At 38.7% G+C, this 14,753-nt stretch overlaps 1 protein-coding gene across 1 annotated transcript; it reads left to right on the top strand.

Moving 5' to 3' along the window:
* Positions 1-5,019: 5,019 nt before the first annotated feature.
* Positions 5,020-5,406, top strand: LOC138902780 (uncharacterized). The gene has a single exon (XM_070190678.1). It carries the CDS (start codon positions 5,020-5,022, stop codon positions 5,404-5,406), a length of 387 nt encoding a protein of 128 aa, XP_070046779.1.
* Positions 5,407-14,753: the final 9,347 nt, after the last annotated feature.

Raw genomic sequence — 14,753 nt, 5'->3', positions numbered from 1 at the left:
CCTCCTGAAGGCCCGGAATCACAATAGGCACAAGTGGTGCCTGAGCTGGTGCATCAACAACGGGAAACTGGTCCTGATCTGGGGAAACTGGTGGATCTGTAGGTACTTTCCTAGCTGTTGTGCGGGCTGCACCTCTGCCCCTACCACAACCTCAACCTCTCGTGGCCCTGGCTGGTGGTACTGGTGGTTGGCCCTACTGACCGGTAGTACGAGTCCTCACCATCTATGAGAGAATAAAACAACAAATGTTTAGTTACTATAATCAACAGATTCGCACAACAAGAGTTCAAGAATGTGGAATTTTCCTAAAGGTTCTGCAGCCTCTCGAAGATAAGTATAGACGTCTCCGTACCGATCCGCAAGACTCTACTAAACCCACTCATGACTCATGAGACCTATGTAACCTAGGCTCTGATACCAAGTTGTCACGACCCAAACCTAACCCGTCATGATGGCGCCTGTCATGGCACTAGGCAAGCCGACACATTTCCAAAACACGTCGATATTTCATTTAAAAGATAAGTCAAAGCTTTACTTTACTGGAATCTTCATTAAAGAGTTCAAAACAAAATAAAAATAGAATGCGGAAAAGATAGCCCGACATCGGGGTGTCACTAAGTGATGAACAACTACTACAAACTGTCTGATAATATCAAGACTACAATAGTCTAGGAAAAACCAATACAACTAAGGGGAAGATAAGGAAGAAGAAAAATAGGGTTGCGATCGCGAGGCAGCTACCTTGCTATCTCCGATGATCCGCTACTGAATATATCAACAACCGCTACTATGGCCAGAAATGCCTAGATCTGCACACAAGGTGCAGGGAGTAACGTAAGTACACCAACTCAGTAAGTAACAGCAGTAAATAAAGGCTGAGAAGTAATGACGAGCTAGATGCATGTATAGTTCATATCAATACAATCCTGTAAAGTACAACATGCTTTAAAAACAAGTGTTTAAGTCAAATCAGCTTGTTTAAATCCAGTTCAGGTAAAACCAATAAAAATATCTTTCAACAGTTCTCAAACAAGGACTCAAAGTAGCTATGAGCATAAAAGGATGAAATCATATACCGCCCCTCGGGCGAAATATCACTCAGTCCTCCCAGTCACTCCAACCTCACAATCACTCATGCCTCCCAATCACTCATCACTCGACACTCGGCACTCGCACTCAGTAGGTACCTGCGCTCACTGGGGATGTGTATAGACTCTGGAAGGGCTCCTTCAGCCCAAGCGCTATATCAATGCCCATCATGGCAGAATCAATGAAACATGCTGCGACGTGTAGCCCGATCCCATAAATGTCCTCACAATCAGGCTCTCGGCCTTACTCAGTCATAATCTCTCAGGTCTCTCAGGCTCTCAGAAAACAAGTAATCAGCCCAAACAACATTGATATGATGCATCAAATAAAGAAACAGAGACTGAGCTATTATGTAAAAATGCATGAACATGACTGAGTACAGATTATCAACCAAAAACAGTGAGAGGACAACAAGAAAAGACCTCCACTGGTCCAAACAATACTGGCATAAGGCCTAGACATGTCATCTAGCATGATTTACTGTAAATCTTTCTAAAAAAACATAAGAAGCATATAGCTACGACAGTATATTCAACTTTACAGTTGCTATGGGACGGACCAAGTCACAATCCCCAATGGTGCACGCCCACACGCCCGTCACCTAGCACGTGCGTCACCTCCAAATAGTTACATGCCACAAAAATTCGGGGTTTCATACCCTCAGAACTAGATTTACAATCGTTACTTACCTCAAACCAAGCAAATCTCTACTCCGCGATGCTCTTGCCCCTCGATTCGGCCTCCAAGTATTCCGAATCTATTTACAACCAGTACAATACCATCAATATGTGCTAAAGGAATAAATTCCAAAAGAAAAACTACCAAATTAGACTCAAAAACCCGAAATTCGCTCAAACCCGGCCCCCAGGCCCACACCTCGATATCCAACAAAAGTCACAAAACTCGAAAGCCCATTCACACACGAGTCTAGTCATGCCAAATTTACCAAAATCCAACAACAAAATCCCCTTCAAAATCTCAAAATTCCATCTCAAGAACTCTTCCACTTTTTCCCCAATTTTTCACCCCAAATCACAATTTAGATGACAAAAACCAAGATATAACCATGGAATTTAACCAAAACTAAGGGAGAAATACTTACCCCAATCAACTATGTGAAAATCCCATCAAGAATCGCCCAAATCCGTGACTTCTAGCTCAAAATATGAAAAATGAGCTCCAACCGTCGATTTTTGAATTTAACATTTTCTACCCAGATTTCTTCTTCGCGAACGCGACACCACTCACGCGTTCGCGATGCACACACTGCCCTACCCGAACGCGTAGAAAAAAAATCCACCATCTCAGAAACACTCTTTGCGAACGCGTGGCCCTTCTCGCGAACGCGTACGAGGAAACCAGAACCAAAATACAACAGCAGATCAGCTATCTCACCAAGGCCAAAAATGATCCGTCAACCACCTGAAACTCACCCGAGGCCCTCGGGACCTCAACCAAACATGCCAACAAGTCATATAAACCCATGCCAACAAGTCATATAACCTTCAAATCACTCAAAACAACATCAAAACACCAAATTACCCTCGGATACAAGCCTAAGAACTTCTGGACTTCCAAATTCCGCAAACGACGCCGAAACCTATCAAACCGCACCCGAATGACCTCAAATTTTGCACACAAGTCCGAAATGAACCACGAACGTACTCCAACTTTCAGAAATCCAATCTGATCCCGATATCAAAATCCAATCTGAAATTCTAGCTTTCACCAATTCAAGCCTAATTCTACCACGGACCTTCAAATCACATTCTGGACGCGCTCCTAAGTCTAAAATCACTTAACATAGCTAACGGAATCATCAAAATTCAGATTCGAGGTCGTTTACACATAAGTCAATATCCGGTTGACTTTTCCAACTTAAGCTTCTAATAAAGAGACTAAGTGTCTCAATTCACTCAGAAACCACTCCGGACCTGGACCAACTAACCCGACATAACATAATATAGCTGAAGAATACAAAAAAGCATAAATGGGGGAAATGGGGCTATAACTCTCGAAACGACCGGTCGGGTCGTTACGGATGAACTTTATTATTAATTCGTGGTCGTACAAATGTCTTATTTGCTCAATGATTTGGTGGTTCTTATGGCTTAAATGACTCATGTTAATTAAGATGATTAAACGTGTGCATGCTCAAATTGCTTATTAAGCTTTTGCAATAAAATGAATTACATGATTTGCCATAGCCATCTTTTAGCTCTACGAGCTTTTGTTAATGGTCGGTGCCTCTTAATTATATTATCTTATATATAATTAAGAAAATATTTAGAAATTTGGCACCAAAGACAATGTGAGTGGATATTGATTATCGATTATTGATTAATGATAATTAAGTATAAAATGATCATATGCTTGGATATGGATTCATCCCCCCGGAGTCAGGTGATTATCTATGTTTCCTTGGGCCCTATGAACATAGGCACCAGGAATTGTGGTGCTTGGTTGTACACGTGGCTTGTGTCAGGAACATGCATTTATGCTGTGAGGTATTGAGAAAGGGATCTTGAGCATGTATATGTACATATCGTAAACTCATGCAACTAACTTATATAGATGTTGTTGACATGATTCATATCTTGATGCGAGGATTGAGGTATTTGACACCTGATTTAATTTACTAATATCTGTGAAGCACGCATAAATTTCTGTATGAACTGTGTATCTAGATTTAATACCTTATTTGATGATATAATGTCTTATCTCGTATCCAATTCATGCTTTATCTGATTATTGGGCTATTAGTAAGTGTTGGCGTCGACCCCACGCCACTACTTCTTCGAGGCTAGACTTGATACGTACTTATTACAATGGTATTGTACTCATATTACACTTCTGCATATTTTGTGTAGGTTCTGAGACCGGTATTAGTGATACCCTTTGATTGAGTAGGAGTATTATTGGAGACTTTGTGCCGAGCTATTGTATTTGATTCGATCCGTAGCACATTGAGTCCCCCTTCCCTACTTATCTATTTTCTATTCATGTATTCTTTTTCGGATAGATGTATTTATTCACTTGACTCTAGTTACTCTTATTAGATGCTCGTGATATAGTGACACTAGATTTTGGGCATTTGTTAGATAGTTGTGGTCATATTTACACCTTGTTGTTGAATTGTATTTATGATATTGAATTGACATTTATTTTCGCATTATTATTTTAGTCATGAAATAGTTAATGGCTTAAAGATTGGATTCTATGGCTTTTGTTTTTTGTTGGCTTGCCTAGCGAGCGGGTTAGATGCCATAACAACCTTTTGTGAGATTTTGGATCGTGACAAGTTGGTATCAGAGTTCTAGGTTCTACGGGTCTCAATAATCACGAGCCTTCCTAGTAGAGTCTTGTGGATCAATACAGAGACGTCAGAATCTAACTGTGAGAGGCTATAAGACTTTAGGAAACTTCCCTTTCTTGATTCATCATCGTGCGACTTTATTCCGCTTGAAGCCTATATCTTCAAGTCCCTCATATTCATTCGTATGTGATGTGAAGCACTCGATATCAGATGCGCACAGGCCGGTGAAGGTGATGTTTTATATATAGTGTGGTATGAATTTCCCTTGTGTTATGTGGCATCCTATTATCTTTGCTTTGAAGAGGGGTTTTCCATTTAAAGCCATCTCGGTGTTGGTTTTGCCCACCGGTTTAGGGCCATACATGGTGTTGTGATGCTTCATGCACTGGTTTTGACACAGTGTTGGTGCATAATGGTAGGATGATTGCCTACTTGTTGCGGTAGTTGAAGCTCCCTAAGAAGGATTAACCGATTCAAGATTTGAAGTTAGCAGTTATCATGCTTATGCTTGAGACTTTGAGGCATTATTTGTACAGATGGGAGGTTTCTACTGGCTATTGAATTCTTCAGCAATTGTTCAGGCATGAGGATTTGAATTTGAGGCAGCAGGAAGTATGGGTAGTTTGGCATTTACTCCAACGGAGGAGAGGCATTTGGCTATGAATGTTCGGGTCTTGGATTCTAGATTTGAGAGATTGGATATATCTGAGCATAGTGGAGTTGTAGCTGGTGTGGTTGCACGTTCATCCTTATTTGAGCGCATCAAAGTTCATTTGTGTGATGATTTTCATTTGCTTGTCCTTAGGGACACGGTGTTGCGATGTGGTGTTAAGGAGGTGGTCCTTAGTGATGGCGGTGTATTACAACATCATGGACAGATTGGTGTTTCTAGTGTTGATGGTTTGAGGGAGTTTATTCTTGAGGAGGCTCATAGATTGCAGTATTCTATTCATTCAAGTGATACGGATCTGTATCATAGTTTGAAACAACATTATAGATAGAGGAGGATGAAGGACATTATTGTCATGTCTTGTGGAGTTTGTTTGTCAGTAGGTCAAGAATGAGCTTTGGAAGATGTCTATACCTGAGTGGAAGTGGGAGCGTATCATTACGGGTTTTGTGGTAGTGTTGCCACGGATCTCGAAGAAGTTTGATGCTATTTGGGTCATTGTGCATTTCATTTTGGTGATGAATTCTTACACTTTGAGAGTTCGAATTTTTCGAGAAGGGTTTACTTGAGCTACTAAAGGAATATAAATGTTTGATTATCATCTTGGTGTACAATATAGTATTGAGTTTTGGGTGAGCCAGTGGATCAAAAGTTGTTCATCGGTGGAATGAAATTGATTCTTCCAGCCTATGGACGAGTGTTGACTCGGGAGATTGATTGATTACATAGTGATTGTATCAATGGCAAGATCATAGGGAGATTTGAGGTTACACGGGTGGGATATCTCATATGAGAATATTGGAGGTGCATGTTTCTTATGAGGTTCTTATGAAGAGTTTTACCTTCTATCAAGTGTGATGTATGTGCTACGATGTGAGTCTGGATTGCATGAGGAAGATTGGACGACTGTCACAAGGTTGGGAGTGCACTTGTCACGACCCAAAATCCTACCTGGTCATGATGGAACCTAACCCCAACATGCTAGGTAAGCCAAAGAATGAATAATACAACTCTAATGAACGATCATCAATGACAATAATAAAGAAGGTGAAATCCATACAATTATCTCAAAGAATGGTAGTACAAGTCATGAGCCATTAAGATTTAGATTTACAAAGCTCGTAAGAAAAATAAGTATAACATCTGTTCGGAATATTACATAAATAGAAATGAAGTCCTAAACTACCATAAACAAATGGTAGATTGAATCTGGATCACAGATACAACTTTAATGCTAACCTTCGTCATCCACAACAACTTAGCTCCAAGATCTGCACGCAGGATGCAGAAGTGTAGTATAAGAACAGCTGACCCTATGTACTCAGTAAGTATCCCGGCTAACCTCAGTTAAGTAATGATGAGGTCTCAGGTCAATGATATGCACTTTACATAACATGTACAACTCAATGAGATATTTATGTACCCAAGCATTAGTATCAAAATCTAAGCATGAAATACATGTACAACAAATCAGCGCACATCAAGAAGATATGCGCTTAAACATATAGAGGAGATACGTATTTGATATCAGGTAATACATCAACAATTGCATAGAGAGAAGATATGCATAGGTATCGTACCACTTTAACAGCTCAACACATAGAGAAGATATGTGCCTAACATCCTTAAGTCATTAAAGATTACATATAGAAAATATATGTGTGAAATGTCAAATAATCTGCCAACCCTTGCATATAGAGAAGATATGCGTGAAACATCAAATAATCCGTCAACCATTGCTTATAAAGAAGATATGTGTAATATCAAATAATATGTCAACCATCGCATATAAAGAAGATATGTACCATGAATCATTTCATCAAATAAAGAAGCATATAGAGAAGATATGCATAAAAGGAATATATACATTCCAAAGCTAGAATATAAAGAAGATATGCAGAAAAATCTTGTATTCATCCAAGGAGTTTGCAAATAAAGAATAGATGCAAAGTCCAACCAATGATCAATTTTCCATCCACGTCAACCAGAAACCCGTCGGTTTCTCACAACCTGCATGTATACCATAAAGAGAGAAACATAAGAGGGTGACCCTAGGGGGATTGATCCTTATCCACACGCTACACGGATAACTGACATGCCATTACCGCACAGACAATTCACATACCATAATCATAACAACCGCACGGACAGATCACGTGCCATGATAACTCAATCTACACGGACCAACTAATGTGCTTTCAATCTAGTCCATCACACAAAAATCATATACAAGAACACATGTATAGGAATAACAAATATCAAATCACATACTCATGGACTGAGAAAAATAACATGCTAAGGTGTATGCATGTACGAAGTGTACAACTACAACTCAGATCATGCAAATACGCCATACAATAGAAAATATCATGCTCAAACAGGGAATCAACACCTACACATGATCTCTAGAATGATTCACGGGGTTTCCGTAGTCATACAAGCATATAAATCATGATAGCAAGAAGAACATTATCCAAATCAAGGCATAGTACAACCTAAAGACTACTCCGGTCATGATTCATACATAGCACCCGATATACGCTTGTCATCTCGCATATACGTCATTTTTCACATATTTCAATTAAGCAAACAAAGTCATATCCTAAGTGTTTTTCCCTCAACAAGATTAGTCAAGATACTTACGTCATCCAGGCTAGCTTTCAACTATAAATTGCATAGAAATCTCGCTCTAGACCTTCAATCATGCAAGTCCAATCTAATCATCAACCAAGAAAGTCAAACAATGCTATAGGAAGCGATCCAAATCCATAAAGCTTCGATCTTTGAAGAATTCCCAAAAAGTCAACAAATATCAACCCGGGCCCGTGTGCCCAAAATTCATAACCAATAACAAATTTGGATGACTAATAACTTGGAATGTCTGAAGATGTGATTAGATTCAAAAACCATGTCCAATTAATAGTCGAAACCTAAAATAGACTCTCTTAAAGTGTATGCAAAAACCCCAAATTTCCTTCAAACATTCCATGATTAAGGTGTGTGCATCCATGAGAAATCAACATGGATAATCATATCGAAGTAGAAATTACTTACCTAAAAAGTAGTATTGAAGATCTCCTACAAAATTGTTTCTCACTGAGTTCCAAAAATCAAAATAATGAAAAATGGGCTAAAGCTCGCCTTAAAACCCTCCTTTCAGGCATCCTCGTACCTGCGCATACTCAGCCACAGGGGTGACGCTGCCTCTAGAAATACCTTCGTATCTGTGAGACCCCATGAGCCAAGCTAACTGCAGTATTCATGTGCTAACGGAGCACTAGTTGTTCGGTATGATTGCCTATGTACTCGGGACTAGGACAGAGTGGACGACTCTCGAGGAGGTTCTAATGGGTTCAAGATTCACTATGTGGTATCTAAAGATGTCTAGGTTTGTGTGTGACTAAGGAATAGAGAATTGCACTGGACTATAAAAGAGACTTGGAGTATTTATGTATCATTATTAGATTTGTGATGTAGTGATTAATATATGGGAGAAATAACTTCTCATTCATAGATCGTCTCTTTAGAGCAGGGATTTCGGTTTGAGAAACTATTTGGTGCATGAGAGGGAATAAATTGTCTTACGGGTCTTAGGACGACGAGGTTTCATGTATGGGTCACTTGGGATGATTTTTGATTGAGGTTCATAGTGTAATTGGAAAGAATAGTATTGTCGTGAAGGACGGTCATGAGTAATATGAAGAAGTTGGCTCATAGCAGCGACTTGGGTCAGCATGGTAATGGAAATATCGGATCCTTTGGTATGATAGGGCTTTACATATTCTTTGTGCCAAAACTTTTGAGTTTGGTAGTCTATGTGACTCAGTTGATTTAAATGTAATTAGTTCTAATAGTTTGCTTATGTGGAAATGTGCTCCAAAGCGTTTGCGATGGTTTTGATCGCGACTTGCGGTTGATGTCTTCTACAAGAATGGGAAGTTTGTTGCGTGTTGGGATTTTCTCCTGAATTAAGTTAAGTAGAACATTCTAGTGGATAAAGTGTGTATTCTATTGGTGATTCATAGTTAATAATGGGATTCTCGTATTTTCGTATAATAGCATGATAGATGCATTATGCCGTGTAGAAATGGGATTGAATGGACAAGGTTGCGATTTAGTTTTGAAAGGAATTTCATAAGTTCTAGACATCATGGGAGATTTGAGATATTTAAGAGAATGCTAGCATTATCTGTATCGCCTGAGAAGTGTGTGTATTGGAGAAGACGAATTGTGTTTTGTTTTATGGATGCTTGACTAGTACTACAAGAATCGCGTGGTTGATACTCGTTGATGTCCAAGTTTGCTACTTAATGCGGGAGATTTATGAAAGTATTTCTCATAATGAGATTGTATATGCGTGACGTAGAAGTCCTAAGTGGGGGATTTAGAGATCAGTTATGAAGCTTTTATAGCTGTGAGGCTTAGAGATTAGATTCTCATAGAGGAATATTATCCCTTGATTGCAGACTGGTGAAGTGTGTTCGGGATTTGACATCCGATTAGATGTGTCATGGATAGAGTACGCAACCCAATCCAACGTAGAATACATATTCTCAATGGAGTTGATTTTATTCGCACAGTAAATAATTCCATATGTTACTTTCTTATGCTATGATGGGTTGTGAGATGACTTGATTATTTGCACACATGTTGTGATTTTATTTAGGTCTTGTGTTGGTATATGAGCGAGATTGCTCTTAAGATGCTGATTTTCTTATTGAACCGTAGTAGTGCTTACCTTTTTGTAACACATTATGTTATCAGTCTCCCTATGGTTATGTTTATGCACTTTACGTGTTTGTTTTCAATACACATATGTTGGTTGATGAAGAGCTTTGTGGCTCGATGGGTTTTCCCATATCCAAGGTTACACGTTGCAACCTTATAATGTCAGGTGGGGTTGCACGCTGCAACGGAGTTATGTGGGATACAATTCCTTGCACTTATTTTTTGTGTGTTATTACCCCATTGTGGGATGAGTTCATAGCATTATGCTTTTATTGTTATATCTGCTACACTTGTTGGATAGTTTTCGTAGTTGGCGAGAGAACTCCCTGACTCGTTATTTGATGGGTGGTTATGAGTTTCTACATGTTTATTTCATTATTTGCAGTGTTGTGAAGATTTGGAACAAGGTTGTATGTGATATGAGGCATGTTACTTGTACCAGATTTGGTAATGAACAATTATTATTAGCAGGAGACATAGTTATGGGCAGATGAGCTTTGGGGTACATCGTATGGTTACATGTTGGGGGTACATCTATGAATTGATGTATCTTGTGGAGATTGATACAATGTGTAATACAGGGATAAGATCTTGGCAAGAGTTTTAGTGTCAAAATTTTGTTCTAAGGCTTCTGGATTAAGGTTAAAGGAATAATCTTTAGTCGAGATTGTGTTAATGGACTTATATGGATTGAGGTGGCATGGAATCACTTGTGGGTGAATGTATGATGAGTTTATATAGTTATTTGACTACTTTGGAATGTCTTATGGCGCATTCGAGGATGAATACATTTTTAAGTGGGGGAGAATATAACGATCCGATCTGTCGTTTTGAGATTTAACATTCCGGTCGGTGGTTTGAGACTTTGAGTAGCTTCACTTGATGCACTATGACTTGCGTGCATGGTCAGTTTAGATTTTTGATAGGTTCGAGTTGATTTAGAAGGGTGGTTCTCAATTTGGAAGCCTTAAGTGGGAAGAGTTTACCAAGATTTGACTTTTAAGTAAACGACCTCGGAATTAAAATTTTCTAGTTTCCATAGGTTCGTATGATGATTTTTTGACATGGACATGTGTTCCGATTTTGATTCGGAGGTTCCTTGAAGATTTTGTTCTATTTGTCAAAAAATAGCAAGTTGAAGAATTTGAGAGTTCTTACGTTTGATTGGGAGTTGACTTTGGTGTTATCGGCCTCTGATTGTGGTTTAGAGACCTTGGATAAGTTCATTTAGTTGATTGGAACTTGTGTACGAATTTGGTTCTAATCTAGGATGTCCAAGTAGGATTCGGACGCGTTAGGCGAAGTTTGAAGGTTTGAAAGTTAAGAGAAGGATTTTGATAATTTAATTATTGGTTTTGATGTTATTTGTGGTGTTTCGAGCCCTTGGATAAGTTTGGATAATGTACTGGGATTGGTTGGTATGATTGGATGGGCTCTAGAGATTTGAGGTGGTTTCAGACCATTATTGTTGAGTTTGGAGTAGCTGATGTGCTGGTGTGATGCAGTGCATCGCAATCGCAGAGCAAGGCTCACGATCGCGAAAAAGGATTTGCTAGGCTGGTGTTTGTCCTTCGCATTCCCGGACATGGTTTCGCATTCGCATAGTGATAACAGTCAGAAGCATCATGTTCGCATGACGATGCTCGTGTTTGTGCAGTAGTGGAGTCTGGCGGTAGTGTTGGCTTTCATGTTTGCATATGGACATCCGCATTCGCATAGGCTTGGGTGTAGTTGGTCTTCGCGTTCACACTGGAGGCTTCACATTCGCGAAGTGTAGTCGGGACTGTAGGCTGTTTGGACTTAATTATCGTGAGGGTACTGCCACGATCGCGAAGGATAATGCCGGGGTAGACTTTATAAGTTGAAATATCAGGATTTTTACCTATTCTTTCATATTTGAGCCGTGGACTTCGAGAAGAGGAGATTTTGAAGAGTAATCTCACTAGTGCATTGGAGATAAAGAATTTGCACTTGGATTTGGTTTTATATATTGTTTTCCCATGGATTTCTACACCTAAAAATTTTAAATTTTAAATTGAAATTTAGGGTATTTGTCTACAACTTAAGTGGTTTATTTTGGGGATTTGAGGTTTGATTTGGACCCCATTTTTGAATCTAATTACATATTTGGAATCTTGAGGTTATAAGTAGTCAGAATCTGCCACTTGACTCGGGTTTTGACCTTGTGGACCCGAATTGACTTTTGGGGATTTGATTAAAGATTAAAGCTTTATTGTTAGAATTGATTCCTACGACTTTGTTTGACGTTGTTGAGTTGTATTTGACTTGATTCGAGTCGTTTGGTGTATGATTTAAACGGAAAGGTGGTTTATTATTGATTACAGCTTACCGAGTGGAGATAGGCTTCTTCTCTATCCCTGTAAGAAGAAATTCTCCCCATAGGTGATCTATTTACTATTTGTTGCTCGATTTAGGAGCCACGTACATGCAAGGTGAAAAGCGTATTTGTCCAGCTAGGTTTTGACCATATCCGATATTGTTAACTTGATGTATGCTTTGTTTGGATTATGTGAAATTAATATCCATGTTTCCATTGATTCTAAGATTATGTGATAATTTGTAAATATGTTTTAGGAGTATGCTTAAGGATATGACTTGTTCATTTGGGCATAAAGGATTGTTTTTCCAAGATGAGCTTTATTATTAACCCGTAGTCATACAAATGTCTTATTTTCTCCATGATTTGGTGGTTCCTATGGCTTAAATGTGTCACAACCCCAAATCGCACTGAAGCCATATGACCCCTAACACTGCTTTCTATGCAAGGCAATATTCAATATACAGAAATAAACTTCATTAACAGTAAGAAATAATCACAAAAGCGAATTAAGATAAAAATTGTGGCCAAATAGTGATACAATTGAAATACCATCTTAGAACCTGGTGTCAACGAGTACATGAGCTCTCAATAGAATAAGTAAGTACAAGGGTCTGAATAATGATACAATAATATCTTAAGTGCATATACAATAATAACAAAAGTAAGGAAAGGGACTCCAAGGCCTGCGAACAGAACAACAGAGCTACCTAGAAATCTTCAAAAGGTACTGGTATGTCTCTCTAACAATCAACTCTATCCATAGCACCAGGATATGCACAATAAGTGCAGAGTGTAGTACAAGTATAACCGATCTCATGTACTCTGTAAGTAGCAAGACTAACCTCGGATTGAGGATGGTGACGAAATTTGAGAAGTCCATTGTTACACCCCATGTTTTCGTACGAGAAAGTACGCCATAAGTAAATTGAAGAAATCTCGGAAATGAGATGTTACATCCCGCATTTTCGTACGTTAAAGTTTCATCGTAAGTTAATCGGCGTAAGCTCGGGAATGAGATTATTTTAAGATTATAAGTATTATGCTATTTCAAGCAAGTGTATAAGTAAATTCATGAAGGTGAGAGGATAAGCGAATCAAAGAAAATGAGTTTCATCGAAGTTTGACATTTTGAGATAAAATACGGTCCAAGCTATAATACCCCGTATTTATGGACTAGTGCCATACAAGGTACCACATGACCACGATAGTTTGATGTATAAAGTGTGTTAAAAGTGAGTAGAATTTTAAATAATTTGAGATAATTCTTAATAATGTTGGTAATTGGGTAATTATTAATTTATAGTGGGAGATTAACTAGTTAATTAAAATTAGTGGATAATCTTAATGGAGACATCTCCCCAACGTGGCAGCAAGTGCCATTCTTAATCAACCAAATAATAACTCTTTGATTTATGAGATTAGGTGGCATGTTTAGAAGGAATGGTTGGCCAAGTCATCTTACAAAGTGGGTCCCACACCTACAATAAGAACCCTCCCTAATTCATTAAGGGTTATGGGTGAGAGCTTCAACAAGTAACAGATGAATTCTCAAATGAATTCATATGAAAATTTCATAACGCTACAGCAGCGTGAGATGCAATTCTAAGAGAGCACGGTACATTCTTTCTTAAGAATATCATACGAATTTTCCCCTACTTTGATCTGTCGTTACATGTTTTGGCGCATTTGACGGGTGTTGGAAGGATTGTCAAGAGAATCGGCTCAGGTATGTTAAGGCTATCCCTTCTTTCTTTTTGGCATGATTCAAATGATACAAACGAAATGATTAAACGTACAACTTTCATAAATGACTCTATTCATAGAAGTACTAAGGGTGTCTATATTTTTTATTTCCTATATGAATTATTATTATATCTTCTGTTCATGGGTCTCAGAAAAATACGTAGTTGAGAAAGTTTATCCAAAAGGCATATTGATGTTATGACATTTCGAGAAATCTTATTAATGTATTTTATATGAATTTTATTTATTTATACATGTACATTGACCCATGTCCAGATTGCGTTATATACGCGTATATTATATGTATATGGGATATAGGAAAAGGTTATGGCGTTATATACGCACCACCACCTGATCAGCTGGTATACGTTGATGATTTGCCCACAGTGGCCGAGATGATATGATGGGATGCCCTCAGAGGCTTGATGATGTTATGAATGCTTATACCTATGCATGGTATGACAGATATGCGCATATGCATGAAATTATAAATATGAAATAATTCACAGAGCTATTCAGACTTATATGTTGAGTCTTTTACTCTATGTTTAGCTATGTCTTTTATTTACTGATTTTTATTCCTTACATACTAGGTACATTATTTGTACTGACGTCCCTTTGGCATGGGGACACTGCGTATCATGCCCGCAGGTCCCGATAGACATGTTGAGAGTCCTCCAAGTAGGCTATCAGCTCAGCGGAAGGTGTTGGTATGCTCCATTTGCTCCGGAGTTGCTTATTTGGTCAGTATGATTTGGTCATGTATTGATTAGTATAGCGGGGCCCTGTCCCGGCCTTTATGGTGTTTATCTACTCTTAGAGGCTTGTAGACATACGTCATGTACACGAAAGATTGTCCGGCCTTG

This window comes from Nicotiana tomentosiformis, chromosome 12 (assembly GCF_000390325.3).
Source record: "Nicotiana tomentosiformis chromosome 12, ASM39032v3, whole genome shotgun sequence".
NCBI classification, from domain to species: domain Eukaryota; kingdom Viridiplantae; phylum Streptophyta; class Magnoliopsida; order Solanales; family Solanaceae; genus Nicotiana; species Nicotiana tomentosiformis.
Note: the sequence above shows the minus strand (reverse complement) of the source record. Positions and strands in the feature narration are given on the sequence as shown.